The sequence below is a fragment of the Sebastes fasciatus genome, chromosome 5 (assembly GCF_043250625.1).
Source record: "Sebastes fasciatus isolate fSebFas1 chromosome 5, fSebFas1.pri, whole genome shotgun sequence".
NCBI classification, from domain to species: Eukaryota; Metazoa; Chordata; class Actinopteri; order Perciformes; family Sebastidae; genus Sebastes; species Sebastes fasciatus.
In genome coordinates this window covers 19896680-19911587 of record NC_133799.1, presented here as the reverse complement: position 1 = coordinate 19911587, position 14908 = coordinate 19896680, and the positions used below count along the sequence as shown (strand labels likewise).

General features: G+C 37.9%; 2 protein-coding genes across 11 annotated transcripts in view; both read left to right on the top strand.

Moving 5' to 3' along the window:
- The first annotated feature begins 327 nt into the window (after positions 1–327).
- On the top strand, positions 328–6361 carry gpx4a (glutathione peroxidase 4a). Of its 3 annotated transcripts, none has more exons than XM_074635631.1 (7): positions 328–491; positions 3480–3574; positions 3753–3897; positions 4810–4961; positions 5110–5134; positions 5561–5620; positions 6024–6361. In XM_074635631.1, exons 1-7 carry the CDS (start codon positions 426–428, stop codon positions 6054–6056), a joined length of 576 nt encoding a protein of 191 aa, XP_074491732.1. In that variant the 5' UTR covers positions 328–425; the 3' UTR covers positions 6057–6361. The 3 variants fall into 3 exon arrangements, with proteins under 3 accessions (XP_074491732.1, XP_074491731.1, XP_074491734.1); XM_074635630.1 differs by having other exon boundaries at positions 337–518; XM_074635633.1 differs by lacking the exon at positions 328–491 and adding an exon at positions 2967–3131.
- Positions 6362–9543: 3182 nt separating this feature from the next.
- Positions 9544–14908, top strand: part of pip5k1ca (phosphatidylinositol-4-phosphate 5-kinase, type I, gamma a) — a 56570-nt gene continuing 51205 nt past the window's right edge. For 5 of the 8 annotated variants that reach the window (XR_012593960.1, XM_074635614.1, XM_074635615.1 and 2 more), the window contains exon 1: positions 9545–9964. Coding sequence is in view for 6 of the 8 variants with exons in the window: in XM_074635614.1 (XP_074491715.1) it covers positions 9829–9964 (136 nt within the window). In the remaining 2 variants the exon portion in view is untranslated. The other 3 variants (XM_074635613.1, XM_074635618.1, XM_074635620.1) reach the window with 3 other exon arrangements.

Here is a 14908-nt window from a genome sequence, read left to right as displayed (position 1 = left end):
AACAGCTAAAGCTAAATTTGGCTGAATTATAAAAGGCAGAAGTGGTACAATGAAGAGCCGTTTAGGAGCCGAAAGAGCCGGCTCTTCTTGGTGAGCTGAGCCAAATGATCTGGCTCACTAAAAAGAGCCGGAATTCCCATCACTAGACGTCAAGGCTAGGTGTGTAGGTGTAATTTGACAAAATATTATTATTTTTATTATTTATTATTATTATCGGTATAATAATGATTGTACTAGCAATTATAATTATAATGATAAAAGTGTTAATAATAATAATATTAATACTTTTTTGAATAGTTTTGATCCTTCACTTCCGGCCGCCCACTTCCGGCCGCTGTGTCACAACAACCTGCAGGGCGGAGCTGCAGCAGCTACAGACAGAGTAGCTATTGATTAATATAAATGTGGCCTCTCTTATAACAAAAATGAAACCGCTATATGTTATATTGACACTTGGGGCTGTGACGTGCAGTGGAGTGCTACTGGCGATGGTACTGTACTTTGTTTTATCCCCAACGGTAACGTACACCTGCACGGTATTTGGTATATTTGGTATTGGTGCTCCGGTGATTTCCAGTTCGTGTTAACAGTGATATCTGAATCAGGTTATAATGGACCGCTGTAACCGCTGTTTACCCTACAGAAATTCTGCATATGATGTGTTACTTCTGTTCAAGTCTGTATGTCAATAGGCTACTCACTCAAGACCTATATGCGTTCTCATACAGTTCGTAAACCTTTCTTGTCTGTCAGCCCTTGAGCATGATTATAAACACTACGCATATATTACTTGATTGAGGGTGTTGGGAGTGTGACAATAGGACAAAGTTATAGGCCTTCATATGAATGTGGTTTGTAACCTGGAAACCTGCTTGTTTTATGCAAATATATGTATATATTTATTATTGGAAATCAATTAACAACACAAAACAACGCCAAATATTGTCCAGAAACCCTCACAGGTACTGCATTTAGCATAAAATAATATGCTCAAATCATAACAAACTGCAGCCCAACAGGCAATAACAACTGTCAGTGTGCTGATTTGACTATGACTTGCCCCAAACTGCATGTGATTATCATAAAGTGGGCATGTCTGTAAAGGGGAGACTCGTGGGTACCCATTGAACCCATTTTCAGTCATATATCTTGAGGTCAGAGGTCCACGAAAATAATCATTGCAGTTTTTCTTTGCCAAAATTTAGCCTAAGTTTGGAGCGTTATTTAGCCTCCTTCGTGACGAGTAGTAGTAGTAGTATGACATGGTTGGTACTAATGGAGTCTTTAGGTTTTCTAGTTTCATATGAAGCCACTATCTTCGTTCTAGTTTTAAAATTGAGCCCGCACAGCCCCTCCCATCATCTGGCTGCTGGTATCAGCTGATATGGCTTATCAGTCTGAGAAATACAGCATGTGCAGTCATTGAAAGGTTTTACAACACAAGGTCCGTTACAGCGGAAATTGTATTATATAAGCAATGAAAATTGATTGTAGATTACCAGTATCCTTTAGGCAACTGAATCTCACAGAGTGCCATAATAGAATATTGATCTTTAAAAGTACAAGGCTATATGTGAAAAGAAATGTAGTGGTATACAGTTTAAAGGTCCCATATTGTAAAAAGTGAGATTTTCATGTCTTTTACATTATAAAGCAGGTTTAAGTGATATATAAATACTGTTAAATTATGATAACTTTCAATATACGGAGAAATACACACAGCCCGTATTCAGAAATTGTGCGTTTGAAATAAGCCCTTAGGATCCTGTCCTTTTGTGATGTCACAAATATCCAATATTTAGACTATTACACGGTTTTAAACGTAAACATTCTAAATGTGTCCCAGCTTATTTCCTGTTGCAGTGTATGTAAATAACATCAGCTGACAGGAAGTGAACATGGACCCAAACTGTTGCCTAGCAATGCAATTCCGTTGCAATTCCGTTGAAATGCACTAAAATGGAGCGTTTCATACAGAGGGTGAATACAGGCATATTCAGGCAGAAAGTATGAGGAAAATAAAGTGTTTTTTGAACATTATAGCATGTAAACATGTTCTAATAGAAACACAAAATACAAGTATGAACCTGAAAATTAGCATGATATGGGACCTTTAAAGTAATCTAAAAATGGAGATACTCAATTACAGGGCCTAATGTGAAAATACAGTTTGTACTACCTCTATAAATCTTTTTGCCTCTATTCCATATCTCCGTAATAATACTAATAATATTGAATAGTTTCCCTCTCAAAACGTACAGTATTTCATTTGTCATTTTCATTAATATATTTTTTTGGCTACTTTATTGCATATTTTGAATCATACAGTAAAGTATATGGAAAGATTTTCTGGAATAGGGCGTATTTACTGTAACCATGAAGCATGATTCCCACGTAGACTTGCCAGAAAATTGTGTAATAATCTTTCAAGAATCAGATCAGTGTGTTGCCTAACCAGTCCCTTTATTGTGTAAAGCTTTGCCTGGTGGTACTACTCGTATTACCAGATTGTAATTGCAGGCTGGTTGTTCTGGCGAAGTACATGATTAGTATTTGCTGAAACACCAACTCTATTGTTTTGCCAGATTATGATTATTTGGTAGAATAAACAAGTGTTTTGGGCTCAGCATTTGTGTCTTTTATGTTGGGGTGAGATTTAGGAGGTTATATGTGCTGATTCACTGTAACTTTTTGTTTTTCGTTCCGATATTAAGCTCATTACATAATTATGTATTTCTTCAGACTGTTGCCCTTTGCCCTGGCCTCACGAGGCTCAACCCCACATGGCCTATTTTTTTGGGCTTTTATAAGTAGTCAACTTCCTTGAGTTGTGATAATGTTGTGGACTGTGGACCGCAGTACATCCACATGTCTGATGTGGATTTATTAGTCAGCTGCAGCAGCAGAGAGTGACCTCTGTTAATGATCACCCGCTTCCTTTACATGAGGACACTGGGTCGTGTGCTCTCTCTCTCAGTGGTGGGATTGTGGTCTGACAGTGAGGGTGTAGCTGAAGCCACCTGGGGGTTTTAGAGATTTGATTGCTTTCTGCCTTCAGAGGACCTTACTGAAGGGCAGACATGCGTCTGATAGGGTCCACTGTCCTTTTCTCTGTCCTGCTGCAGGCAATGGTAAGACAAATAAGAGTAGGACTGAGACTCTGGTTTATGTTGCAGTACTGGAGCTTTTGGACATTGTCAGGTTTTGTTGAACTGAATTGATCATTGTATGTGTTTATTTTTACTCTCATTTATTTTATGTTATGTTTGAAGTATTGATTATGTAAGATGTTTGTATATATTTTTAAATGATTTGTAGAAGAGATTCAACCCTTTGTACGGTCTTTAAAGATACATTTTCAGGGGAAATATCTGCTGGAACATACAGTAGATTTCTTGTTATCTAATATTCATTAAGCAGGATAAAAGTGCATTTTGAAAGTTTGCTCCCATCACTCAAGTTTTTTTTTCCCCTTACAGGCTACTCCGACAGAGGACTGGCAGACGGCCACGTCTATTTATGACTTCTCAGCGACAGATATTGATGGTAATTTGGTTTCCCTAGAAAAATACAGGTAAATATATCTATGAAATATTCCATTCCATATCCCATTCCATAAGTCTACCATAACTAGGTAGTGTAACTAACGATTTACACAAGTAAAGCACAATTACCTACTTACTTGAGTAAATGTACTTAGTTACAGTCCACCATCACTAAAACATTATACATGTTTCTCTTTGTATTTTCAGGGGGGATGTTGTCATCATCACCAACGTTGCCTCTAAATGAGGTAAAACCCCAGTAAACTACTCTCAGTTTGCGGAAATGCACGTCAAGTACATTGAGAGAGGTTTACACATCCTTGCCTTCCCTTCTAACCAGTTTGGGAACCAGGTACGTAACACATGAGTGTTTTACTAAAGCACAATGCTAGAACAGGAACTGTCACACAGGCTTGTGATCTGAAAATGTCATATCACTGGAAATGTGAAACAACAAGTTACAAAACAGTCTAGATGAGACCCTACAGTGTATTCTTTACTGATAAAGATGGAAGAGTTTAATCCCATTTTCTAACCATAGTATTTGCAAAATATGTATCCAAGGGAAAGCAAGATCATATAGTAGTAAATTAAAGGAATACTTCACCCCCAAAATTACCATTTGTACATCAGTTACTCACCTCGTGTTACCTTGAATTCTTGAAGAAAACTTTGTTTTTCTGGCATGCCTCCACGGTGAATGGAGAATACAAAAACGGTGAAAAGTCTTGATGAATTGAAGGAAAATGGAGGCGGCGTTTAACAACAGTAAAACTATCCAGTCGTATGCTCGGTACTTCCCAAACACCTGCATCTTCACTAAATCTTTTAAATACTTCCGCATAAACAGTGCTACTAGTTCATGTTAGTCCGAAGTGTTTAAAATTGTACGGTTTTAGCCAAAATGCATGCATTTGGGAAGTAGTGAGCATATGAAATGAGACATGAATTAAACTGCACAAGTTGTGTGACAGTTTGATATAGTTTTGCTGTTATCAAACGTGGCCCCCCATTTACTTCCATTTATCAAGACTTTTATCCATTATTGGATTCTCCGTTCACTGAGGAGGCATGTAAGAAAGACAAAGTTTTCTTCAAGATTCAAGGTAACACAGGATGAGTAATTGATATACAAATGATCATTTTGGAGGTGAAGTATTCCTTTAAGGCAACTTTTGCTTTATCAGCATTGGTTTCATAGGGCATATTATCAGCTTGGGTCTGACCAGTTATGTTATTTCTCTCAACTTGTTTTACTTTGAAGGAGCCTGGTAATGAAGCCCAGATCAAGCAGTTTGCTCAGTCCTACAACGCTCAGTTTGACATGTTCAGTAAGATTGATGTGAATGGGGCCGGCGCTCATCCTCTGTGGAAGTGGCTGAAAAGCCAGCCCAACGGGAGAGGCTTCATGGGAGAGTAAGTGGTGATATTATAACAAGTATATTGATACTATAATGACATGATACTTATCCACAGGAGCCAGATCCTCTAAATCAGTTATTGATCATCATAGTGTTTACTCAGTTATTATTTTCTAACATGTAATTTGTTTTCATTTCTGCAGTAGTATCAAGTGGAATTTCACCAAGGTAAATATTTTTTTAATCAGTTATTTATTATATATTTAGACATCAACAGGGTTGATAGAGCTCACAATTAATCATCTATTCCTGTATTCTTGTGCATCAATGCTAAGCAGCTTCCATTTCTCTATAGTGTGTTTACTATTATGCGGGTACAGAAGAAGAAGAAGAAGCCTGTAAACACAAAAAGTGTTTTATTCTAAAAGTCAAACAATGTAAAGTGGTTGCGCACATCTAAAACCATAGTCGGCCAGTGCTGGACCAGTAGAAGACAGCAATGAAAAATGGAAAAGAAGATCTGCACACTGTAGCTCCCTTTAAGTGCAATTTATTGGCACATCTTATTCTAAAAGTCAAACAGAAAATAACTCTTTGTTCATAAATGTCATGTTCACTGTGTTTGAGTTTTCTCCTTTTCCTCTTTCTTTCTAGTTTTTGATCAACAGAGAGGGTCAGGTTGTGAAGAGATACGGACCCCTGGATAATCCAAGTGTATGTACACACATCTTACTTTGCCACAGATACTATAGTTATCTGGACTGTAGCACACCTTATTTTTTTTTATCTTTCCTATGTGACTGTGTAATAATTTGCCTTCAGATGTCTGATGACACTTGGAAGAGCTTTTCCTTTTTTTTTTAAACAAATCTTTCCATGTGAAAATGTCCAGATATAACATTGTGTACATAATGAATAAGTTGAATGAATGAACAAAAGGGCAAGAAAGAGAGAGAGAGGATTTGGGATTTAACATGAATTGACCATTCATATAAACTGAAATTATCTCTTGTTCATAATTCACAAAAACAGTGCTATGTTACTATAACTGTAACTGTACATATGTGTGTATTGTTTTGTCTCTCCAAGTGTTAATATAGTCCTGCTTTCTTTCCAGGTGGTGGAGAAGGATCTTCCCCAATACTTGTAGCTGTCTAACGGATGATTGATGCCTCACTTACTGATCCTCTGTCAGTCCTTTTAGCTCCTTTCTCTGCCTCTCCAAGCACCAGTGGATATAGTTTGGTTCCACCCCAGACCAGTGACGGTCTGTTCATAAACCCGCATGGCGGACAGAGCAGACCTGATGAAAATGGCGTGCAAACCTCCTGGGAGGATTACCAAGCTTGCATTCATTTGGTTCTCTGGAGAGAAGGAGAATGGATCCCTAAATGGATCAGTAGATTTATGTGTGGCATTGTTTTCATAATAAAATGCACAGAGATTTTGCTCTAATGAGTTTTTTTTTCTGTGATGTTTGTCTGTCAGGAACATTGACATTTGTCAAGTTATATTATATTGCATTGTGTTGGTGTTGCTTGTAGAATATGTTTGTTTTATCCCAAACTGTTGTTGTGCACAAAGATCTATCATGCCGTATAATGGAAACAAATGACAGAAAATCCATTTCTGTCACACTGAAAAATGCAAGTGTGTGTCACAAAACCATTCATGTGTGAGCACTAGAGCTTAAAATGAAACTGAGAGATTTGTTCCTCTGGATAGAAAAATGAACAATGTCACAGTTTTATCTTTTGGACATTTAATAATTCATAGTATACAGCAACTCAATACTTAGATGACAGACACAGTTATAATATGCTTTGTAGGGAGGCAAATATTACCCACATCTCATCTTCTAAAGTTCCAAAACAATAAAGATAGTTGTAGAGACACAGATTAACCATTTAGACTATCCCATACAAACTTTAATCGCATATACAGTAAATGAAAAAAAAAGAAAAAAAATGTTTTCGTTTACCTGGTGAAATACTGTATAGTTCAACCTCTTCAGGCCACTAAGAATAATTCAAATTAAATAATGTGAGATGAAATAGCACTTTGATTGAACTGCTCACTAGGCAAGGCAAGGCAAGACAAGGCTTTATTTGTATAGCACATTTCAACAACGGCGATTCAAAGTGCTTTACATAAACATTCAAGAACATTGCGACAAAGATTAGAAAATAAAAACAAGCTAAAAATAAAAGCTAGGATAGAAGCTAAAATAGAATAAAACACAAAAGAGTAAAAGCTCTAGTGCAGTATCAGATCATTATCTGGTTTAATTAAAGACAGCAGCAAACAGGAAAGCTTTAAGCTTTGTTTTAAAAGACCTCAGAGTTGTAGCGGTTCTGCAGGTTTCTGGGAGCTTGTTCCAAATATTTGGTGCATAAAAACTAAACGCTGCTTCTGCATGTTTAGTTCTGACTCTGGGGACACTAAGCAGACCTGATCCAGATGACCTGAGAGGTCTGGATGGTTCATAACATAGCAGAAGATCAGAAATATATTTTGGCCCTAAACCACTACTCATGGACTTGTGGCAAGGGGTCACAAGAGGACATGACTTTGTATTAAAGGATCACAAGCAGAAAAAAGAGGTTAGGAGCCACTGGCCTAGATTAGACTAAACTTTAAGTAGCCTTATAAAGCCATAAAAGTATATATTTAATGATTTTAGCAGAGAATTAATGTAGCTATGCATGTTTTTCACCTGGAAAAAATAGAATAGAATAGAATGCCTTTATTGTCATTGTATTGTTTAAAGCCATACAACGAAATTTGGAGTGCTACTCCTGTAAGGTGCCGTAAATTAAAAACACAACCTCCACTCTTTCATTCATACATGTACCACACAATAATAATAATAAATAATGAATAAAAAATATTGCACATGTAAAAAATTTATTTCAAAAAGCATTCACTTTGTATATTTTTGTCCGTTCAAGATGCGTATTGCTTTAGGGAAAAAGCTGTGATTGAGTCTGTTTGTCCGGGTTTTAAGTGTGTAGATGCCTGTCAATAACTCTATATTGGGCTATGAGAAAATAAAGTATGGCAGGTTTAACCTAGAAACGGGTAAGAAGGAGTGTCTTGGGTTTCTGTTATAGTGGTGTTTTCTGCTCTGCATATACAGTAATTAAAAGAAAACAGTAGTTTGAGGGTTTAGTCAAACTGCATGTTCGTATTTTGAAGAGATTACACCAAGTGTTATGCACATAAATACTCAATAATATGATAGTATGAATGTTTTAGTTATGTGCCATACAAGCAGTACATTGTCAGCAAACAAATTAGGGATGCACCAATACCAATACCAGATCAGATATTGGGTCAATACTGACTCACATAGCTTGATCGGATATAGGTGACAATGGGGCAGATCTATTCATTTCAATTCTATATTTATATACTATATACATTATATACTGGAATTTTAGTTACTGTTTAAGTTTTGACCAATTTTCTGCTGCATTAAAACGCGTTACACTTGAATTGTAATTCCTGTTATAGTTTTTAAGCTTTTTTTTGGCAAGTTGTTGGTGTACGATTTATTCAATAACAATTCACCTAATAAATATCTGTCTATTTATTTGTTACATTTTGTTTACCAAGTTAAAAAATCAATAGGCATACAGCTTATTACTGGTATCGGATCAGTTCTCAGTATCGGCTGATAACCAAAGCCCAGGTATTGCTAATTGAAGAATATTGATTCATGTTTGATCAGCGCTGCCTAGGGTCAGTGTATCTTTTGGTCATTCGATGTTCCTTTCACAAATGGATATTAAAAACAAAAACAATTGTGGTTATTTTATTTTCGTTTTAAAATACGAGACGTTTCTCTTTATCGAGGTCAAAAAGGGATGAACTAAACTTAAAAAAACGTTGATTTTGATTTTCTATTTCTAAAAACAAAAAATTAAATCACTAGATGACAGAAACGAAAAAAAACGCCCCATTTTTTCATATTCTGCGACCGGAAGTTACCATTTACAAAGTAAAGTAATTAAGAAGAGTGTGTCTTCTTCCATGAGACACACTCTTTTATTGTTTCAAAAAACTACGTACCGATCCATGTCCATCACCTTCAGTTACACAGCAGCACCGTGCTTCTTGTTTTCTGTCATACACATCACCGTCCTCATATGCGCTCTTAATTTGTAAATGGCAACTTCCGGTTGCAGAATATGAAAAAATGGGGCGTTTTTTTAGTTTCTGTCTTCTAGTGATTTAATTTATTGTTTTTAGAAATAGAAAATATATATATATATATATTTTTTTTTTTCTCATTTTTTTTCTGATAACAAAATAAAATAAAATGAAATATGGATAAAACACAAGTTTGACCTATACAAAAGTTTGACCTATATATATAAAAATATTTTGTATTATATATATATATATATATATATATATATATAATATATATAAAACTTTTGTTTTATCCATATTTCATTTTATTTTATTTTGTTATCATAAAAAAAAAATAAAAAAAAAATATATATATATATATATATATATTTTTCAACACGTCTGCATGTGATTCAGAGCATCCAAAGAGGACACGCTCGGATGCTCCTGGCTGCAGTTCCCCTCAGCCTCCTGCAGAGGGAGCCACCTCCTCCTACAGAACCTCACATTGTATCCAGCACTAGAAACCAGCAGCAGCTCAGTAGCAGCAGCAAGTGCGGTGCAGTTCGACCTGAGCGGACGCTGTTCCGCTTGTCGTGAGGAGAAAACACCGCACAGATGAAGAAGGGACCATCGCGGATAACTATCACTATCAATCCCTCCGTTTGATTACTTTGCTAACATACATCAGACAACAACACAGTCCTTCTTCTTCTCGTCTGCTGTGTCTTCTTTCTCTCGGAGAGGACTTGCCTGTGCTTTTGTTGTTTCCTCCGGGAGGCTGAATGGAAGCAGCAGCCGAGGGAGCGGTCGGGCTGTCGTCGGAGGCCGGGGACGGGAGCCCTCTATCCGGGGCCGAAGCATCCGATGATGGGGACACGGTGGTTGGAGTTAGCTACGGCATGGAAACCGCAGACATGGGTACGTTATCACCTCTCTAATAAAGCGTCTTTAGTGTGTCTTTCACCCTGACATCCATCTCCATCTGATGCTACTGTGTGAAGCAGAAAGCCCCGACTCATCTTTGCTAGCAAGGAACTGGTAAGCTAACTATTCATGTATGTATGTCTAGTCATCAACACACCATGACAAGGACATTAATCAACATTTGAAAGGGCTATATGATGTATACAGTTAGCTGTAGCTAATATATATATATATATATATATATATATATAAATAGATATAATTAGTTGACAGTTGGTGTAGCTATAGGATTTATCACCACCTTCTCCATAGCAACCACATTTCTCTCTTAGCAACCTTCATCTTTAGGCACCCAGAAGTAACACCACCTGAAGAAATTAAAGACATTAGAAATGAAAGACTATTAAAGCCTCAATTTGGCTTTTACAATTTTCCACCATCTTGGTATTTATGGAGGCAGAACATCCACATTTTCTGCAAGGAGGACTGTGTCCTTATAATATTTTAATATATATATATATATATATATTAGGAGTGGTCTCTTTAATTGACACACGTTTTTTTCTCATCAGCTGATTTATAATTTATATCTAATTAGTTGACTTGACATATAGAAAGAGCCAGGGGTGTAGCTATAGGATTGATGACCACCTTCTCCTTAGGAAACAGCATTTCTCTTTCCATGCCATCTTTAGGCACCCAGAAGTAACACCACCTGTCACCTACAGGCTGTAGAAAAACAGCCATTATGTTTCTGAAGAAACCATTAAAAGCTTCAATTTGGGTTTTACAATTTGCCACCATCTTGGCATTTACTGGAGGCAAGGAAACCACATTTCTGCAAGGAAACCATGGCTAACTGTCTGTGACAGGCTGAGACACTTAAGCAGTTGGACCAGACGTTATAATATTTTAATATATATATATATTAGGAGTGGTCTCTTTATTGACACACATTTTTTCTCATCAGCTGTTTTATAATTTATATCTAATTAGTTGACTTGACATATAGAAAGAGCCAGGGGTGTAGCTAAAGGATTTATGACCACCTTCTCCTTAGGAACAACATTTCTCTTAGCCACCTTCCCCTCCACTGTGTTTTTCCATCCTTAGACACCCAGAAGTAACACCGCCTGTCACCTACAGGCTGTATAAAAAAACAGCCATTTACATAATGTTTCTTAGGAAAACTCTAAAGCCTCAATTTGGGTTTTACAATTTGCCACCATCCTGGCATTTACTGGAGGCACATTTCTGCAAGGAGGAGGAGGGAGGGCAGCCACCGTGGCTAACTGTCTGTGACAGGCTGAGACACTTAAGCAGTTGGACCAGACGTTATAATATTTTAATATATTTTAGGAGTGGTCTCTTTAAAGGGACTGTTTGTAAGAATCAGAATTGCTTGTTAACAGCGACACCTGTGGCCGTTAAGTCAACGAAAGTCAGCGTTGGGGTCAAGCTTGTGCTCGCTCTAAATAGACATGAACGAGCATCGCTCAAAACAGTGAAGAGACACACGTCAGCTAAAACCACAATATCACTCTATATTTCACCTGCTTGGCAGTAATGTAAGCTGACCAGACGGAGGTCTCTCCATGATACACTGCTGATCTTAGTGTTGGCTTCTCCTGCTTCAGCCTCCCGACCGCGGTCGGAGGGAACAGGGGAGACACCGACACCCGGTCAGAGACGATAACGTTTCTCGCTGTGGAGCCCCGTCACTTCACAAGACACGGGAAACCTCTGTTGGTCTGGAGGAACTGCAGCAGTTATTTCTGCACAAACATCCACTGCACTGTCACTAGATATTCTCAGAGCTACGAAGTCTTCTGCAGTGTGTAGTATGTGAGCATGCACGTGAGGTGGAGCGAGCTGAGTGAAGGCAAGCAGGCAGAGGAGCAGAGGAGCAGAGACTCCGGCCCTGGAGACCAAAGCTACGGTCTCCCCCGCGTCCTCCGACCGCAGCCAACACTGTTTCGCAAGACGGGCTTCACTAGATATAACTTTGCGGTTTTGGTGCTTCCGTGTAGTTTGTGTTGGAGTCTTGTCTGAACAGCGTAGCCCCACGCGAGCGCGCATATGCGAGCGTGCATGGGACACCGACCCGGGTGATTTATACGTGTAAGAAGTTACAAACAGTCCCTTTTAATTGACACACATTTTTCTCATCAGCTGTTTTATATGTCCTAGTAGGACAAGCACAGGTGTTAATAACATTAAAAATTGCTCCTATAAGTCTCCCAGTAAGTTATGACAGTGAGCTCTCATAGCACAATACCAAGACCCTGAAAATTGACACCTGTGTTTTTCCTACTGTGACTTAGCAAAATGTCATTCCTTGAAAAAGGCCTATTAGCAGTTGAGGCCATGATGTATTGTGAAAACCAATTATTATGATATAAATCGTCAAGGCTGCTGTATGAGCTGGTTTTCTTTTTCTAATCATATATTGGTATTGTGGTTATACGGTATGTTGGCTGATAAGTAACAAAGTAATAAATTGCAGTATAGAAAAGCCAGAGAGCACAAGTCTATTGCTCAACTGTAAAATGTCCTGCTCTTTTGTGGCTGTTTGTGTCATAAGGTTACAGGCTGTGTTTGTTGTGTGTGTATCAGTGATGTGCGATATGTTAAGGTATAAGATAAATCGCGTTTTTAAATAATTGTAAATTATTCCAGGAGGATGGAGCAGCGTGTGCGAAAGTAACGCTTTCCAAGTTCTGTATTTATTTTGTGATGCTGAAATTAATCTGTAGAAGGAGTTTGATTCTGTTAAGATTTCCTTGTGAGAAGAGAAGTTAGATAAAAAGATGTGGACTATTTAGACTGGCTTTATGAATAAACTAGAGTCAATAACGACCTCTTCCTACAGAGATAGTTGGTCACATTTTGATAGTGATGATTCAGTTTTTGTTTTGGAAATCATCATAAATTTAGTTTTGCATGCATTTAAAACAACATCTTGGGACTGTTCAAAGCAAGTTGCAGTTGTTCAATAGCCAATCCAGCTAATACATTGAGCATTATGATGAACGACTGCATCATCAACATAGAGATGGGTACTAATGACTCAATGTTATGTGATATAGAGAAGTGTTGACTCTAAAGTATACTAATGGATGTGTCTGTAAATACATGTAAGAATGCCTGAAGCTAAATGTTGGGCTCTTGAGTGAAACAGCAATCAGTCATGCTACACTACTGGTCATGTTCACTGTACATTTCACAGTTTGGGGATTTTCATTGTCCCTGGTGAGGAAATTGCTGACTTTGACAAGAGCTCAGGACAGGCTAATGAATCAGAGGGCTGTCTGGCGAGGGTTACTCGTCGAGCTCAGCTGTGTCCGAGGGTGAAAATGGACGTCTTTCTTTGGACGCCTTTGGCTGCAGATGCTTTTTTCCTACCATCATGCTTGCTGGCACGTGTCACACAAACCCGGGGTGATTTAATAAGTGTGTACCTTCTCAGTCAGTGCACCTTCACATGCAATGGAAACACAGACCGCACAGGAGAGAGAGGTTGAGCTTGCACGTGCAGACGAACAGCGTTAAACGGATGCATTATTGAGTATGCCTCTACCCTGCCAAATGTATTCAGGTTGATGGTTTACGGGCAGTTGGCAATCACTGGTCTGTATTGTATTTTGAGGGGCTTGACATTGGCTGAGAGAGCAGCAAAATATATGGTTTATAAAAGCATTAGAAGACTAGTATGATGTGATTACACTGGATAGTGTTGCATCCTGAAAGAAACTGTTGGTTGTTTAAGCTTCTTGTTTTTAACACACCAACATTACCCTATTTAACCTCAGCTTTATTCATCTCTGAATCGAGTAATGCTGTAGGTTGAGTTGGTTTTAAATATTACTGAGGCAAGGCATATTTCAATTATGGCCATCATCGATGCGGCACTGCCGTGATATGCTATTACGGTAGCAGCATTTTGTGAGTGCTTAATAAATCCCATTAAAGAAAAAGCCAGTCTAGTCGATACCTTGCAACAAGTCTTCCAGTGAAACAAACAAGGAGTTATACAGCTTCCAAAGCTACTCGCCATTACATTCATTAAGTAAAATAAACAGAAAATCATTCATTTTCTAATACAAACTATTCTGTTCAACCATTGGATAAACACACTTTAATCCATTATTCTATAAAGTTGTAATTCCAAACATCTGCTATGATGTAAACAGTATTCCTGTGCTGCAGCAGAGTAAATAAACAGGCTACTACATCTGTATGATTTCACTTATTCATATTGGTCAGCTTGCTTCCTTAAATAAATTCCTCACCAAAGCAGTCAAGGTTGTCCCTGAAAAATGTGAGACCTTAAAGGAGCTTAATTCAATATCCAGAGCATTAATATAGCAGTAAACAACTATTTGCTATGTAAAGATATGGAGGAGTAATGTCTACCTGAGCAGAGAATTAAGTCAATCTCCCTCTGTGTCTGTAGTAATCCGAGCTTCTCCTTGCTTTGTTGACATCGCCGGGCTGGCTGCTTTTAGTACATGTGAGCGTGCCCCACTGGCTAGGTCACGGCCAATAGAAATGCTCCCAATCCCATATTAAGCACCTATAAATCCCCCAAAAATATGACACAAGTCACGCAGTTTGAAATGCATCACTGCCTTGGTGCATTGTAGGCTAATGGAGGGGAAACTCTCTTAAAGTCTGCCTCTTTTCATCCCAATTTAAATCAGAGAATAGATGTTATCAAATTCTTAAAGCAGACCTTCAGCTCATTGTCGTAATCTTAATCTATATCAACAACAATGAATGTGCGAACACATCAGCTCCAAGCGAAAGATATTATCAGACACCACACTGCACTATCTTATCTTTTTATCAATGTTTGAGTTAATTAGCACAGTAAAGGTGAACCTGAGTTTAACTTGTCGATCTTATTCTTTGTATTGCTAATATAGCTGTGAAAGT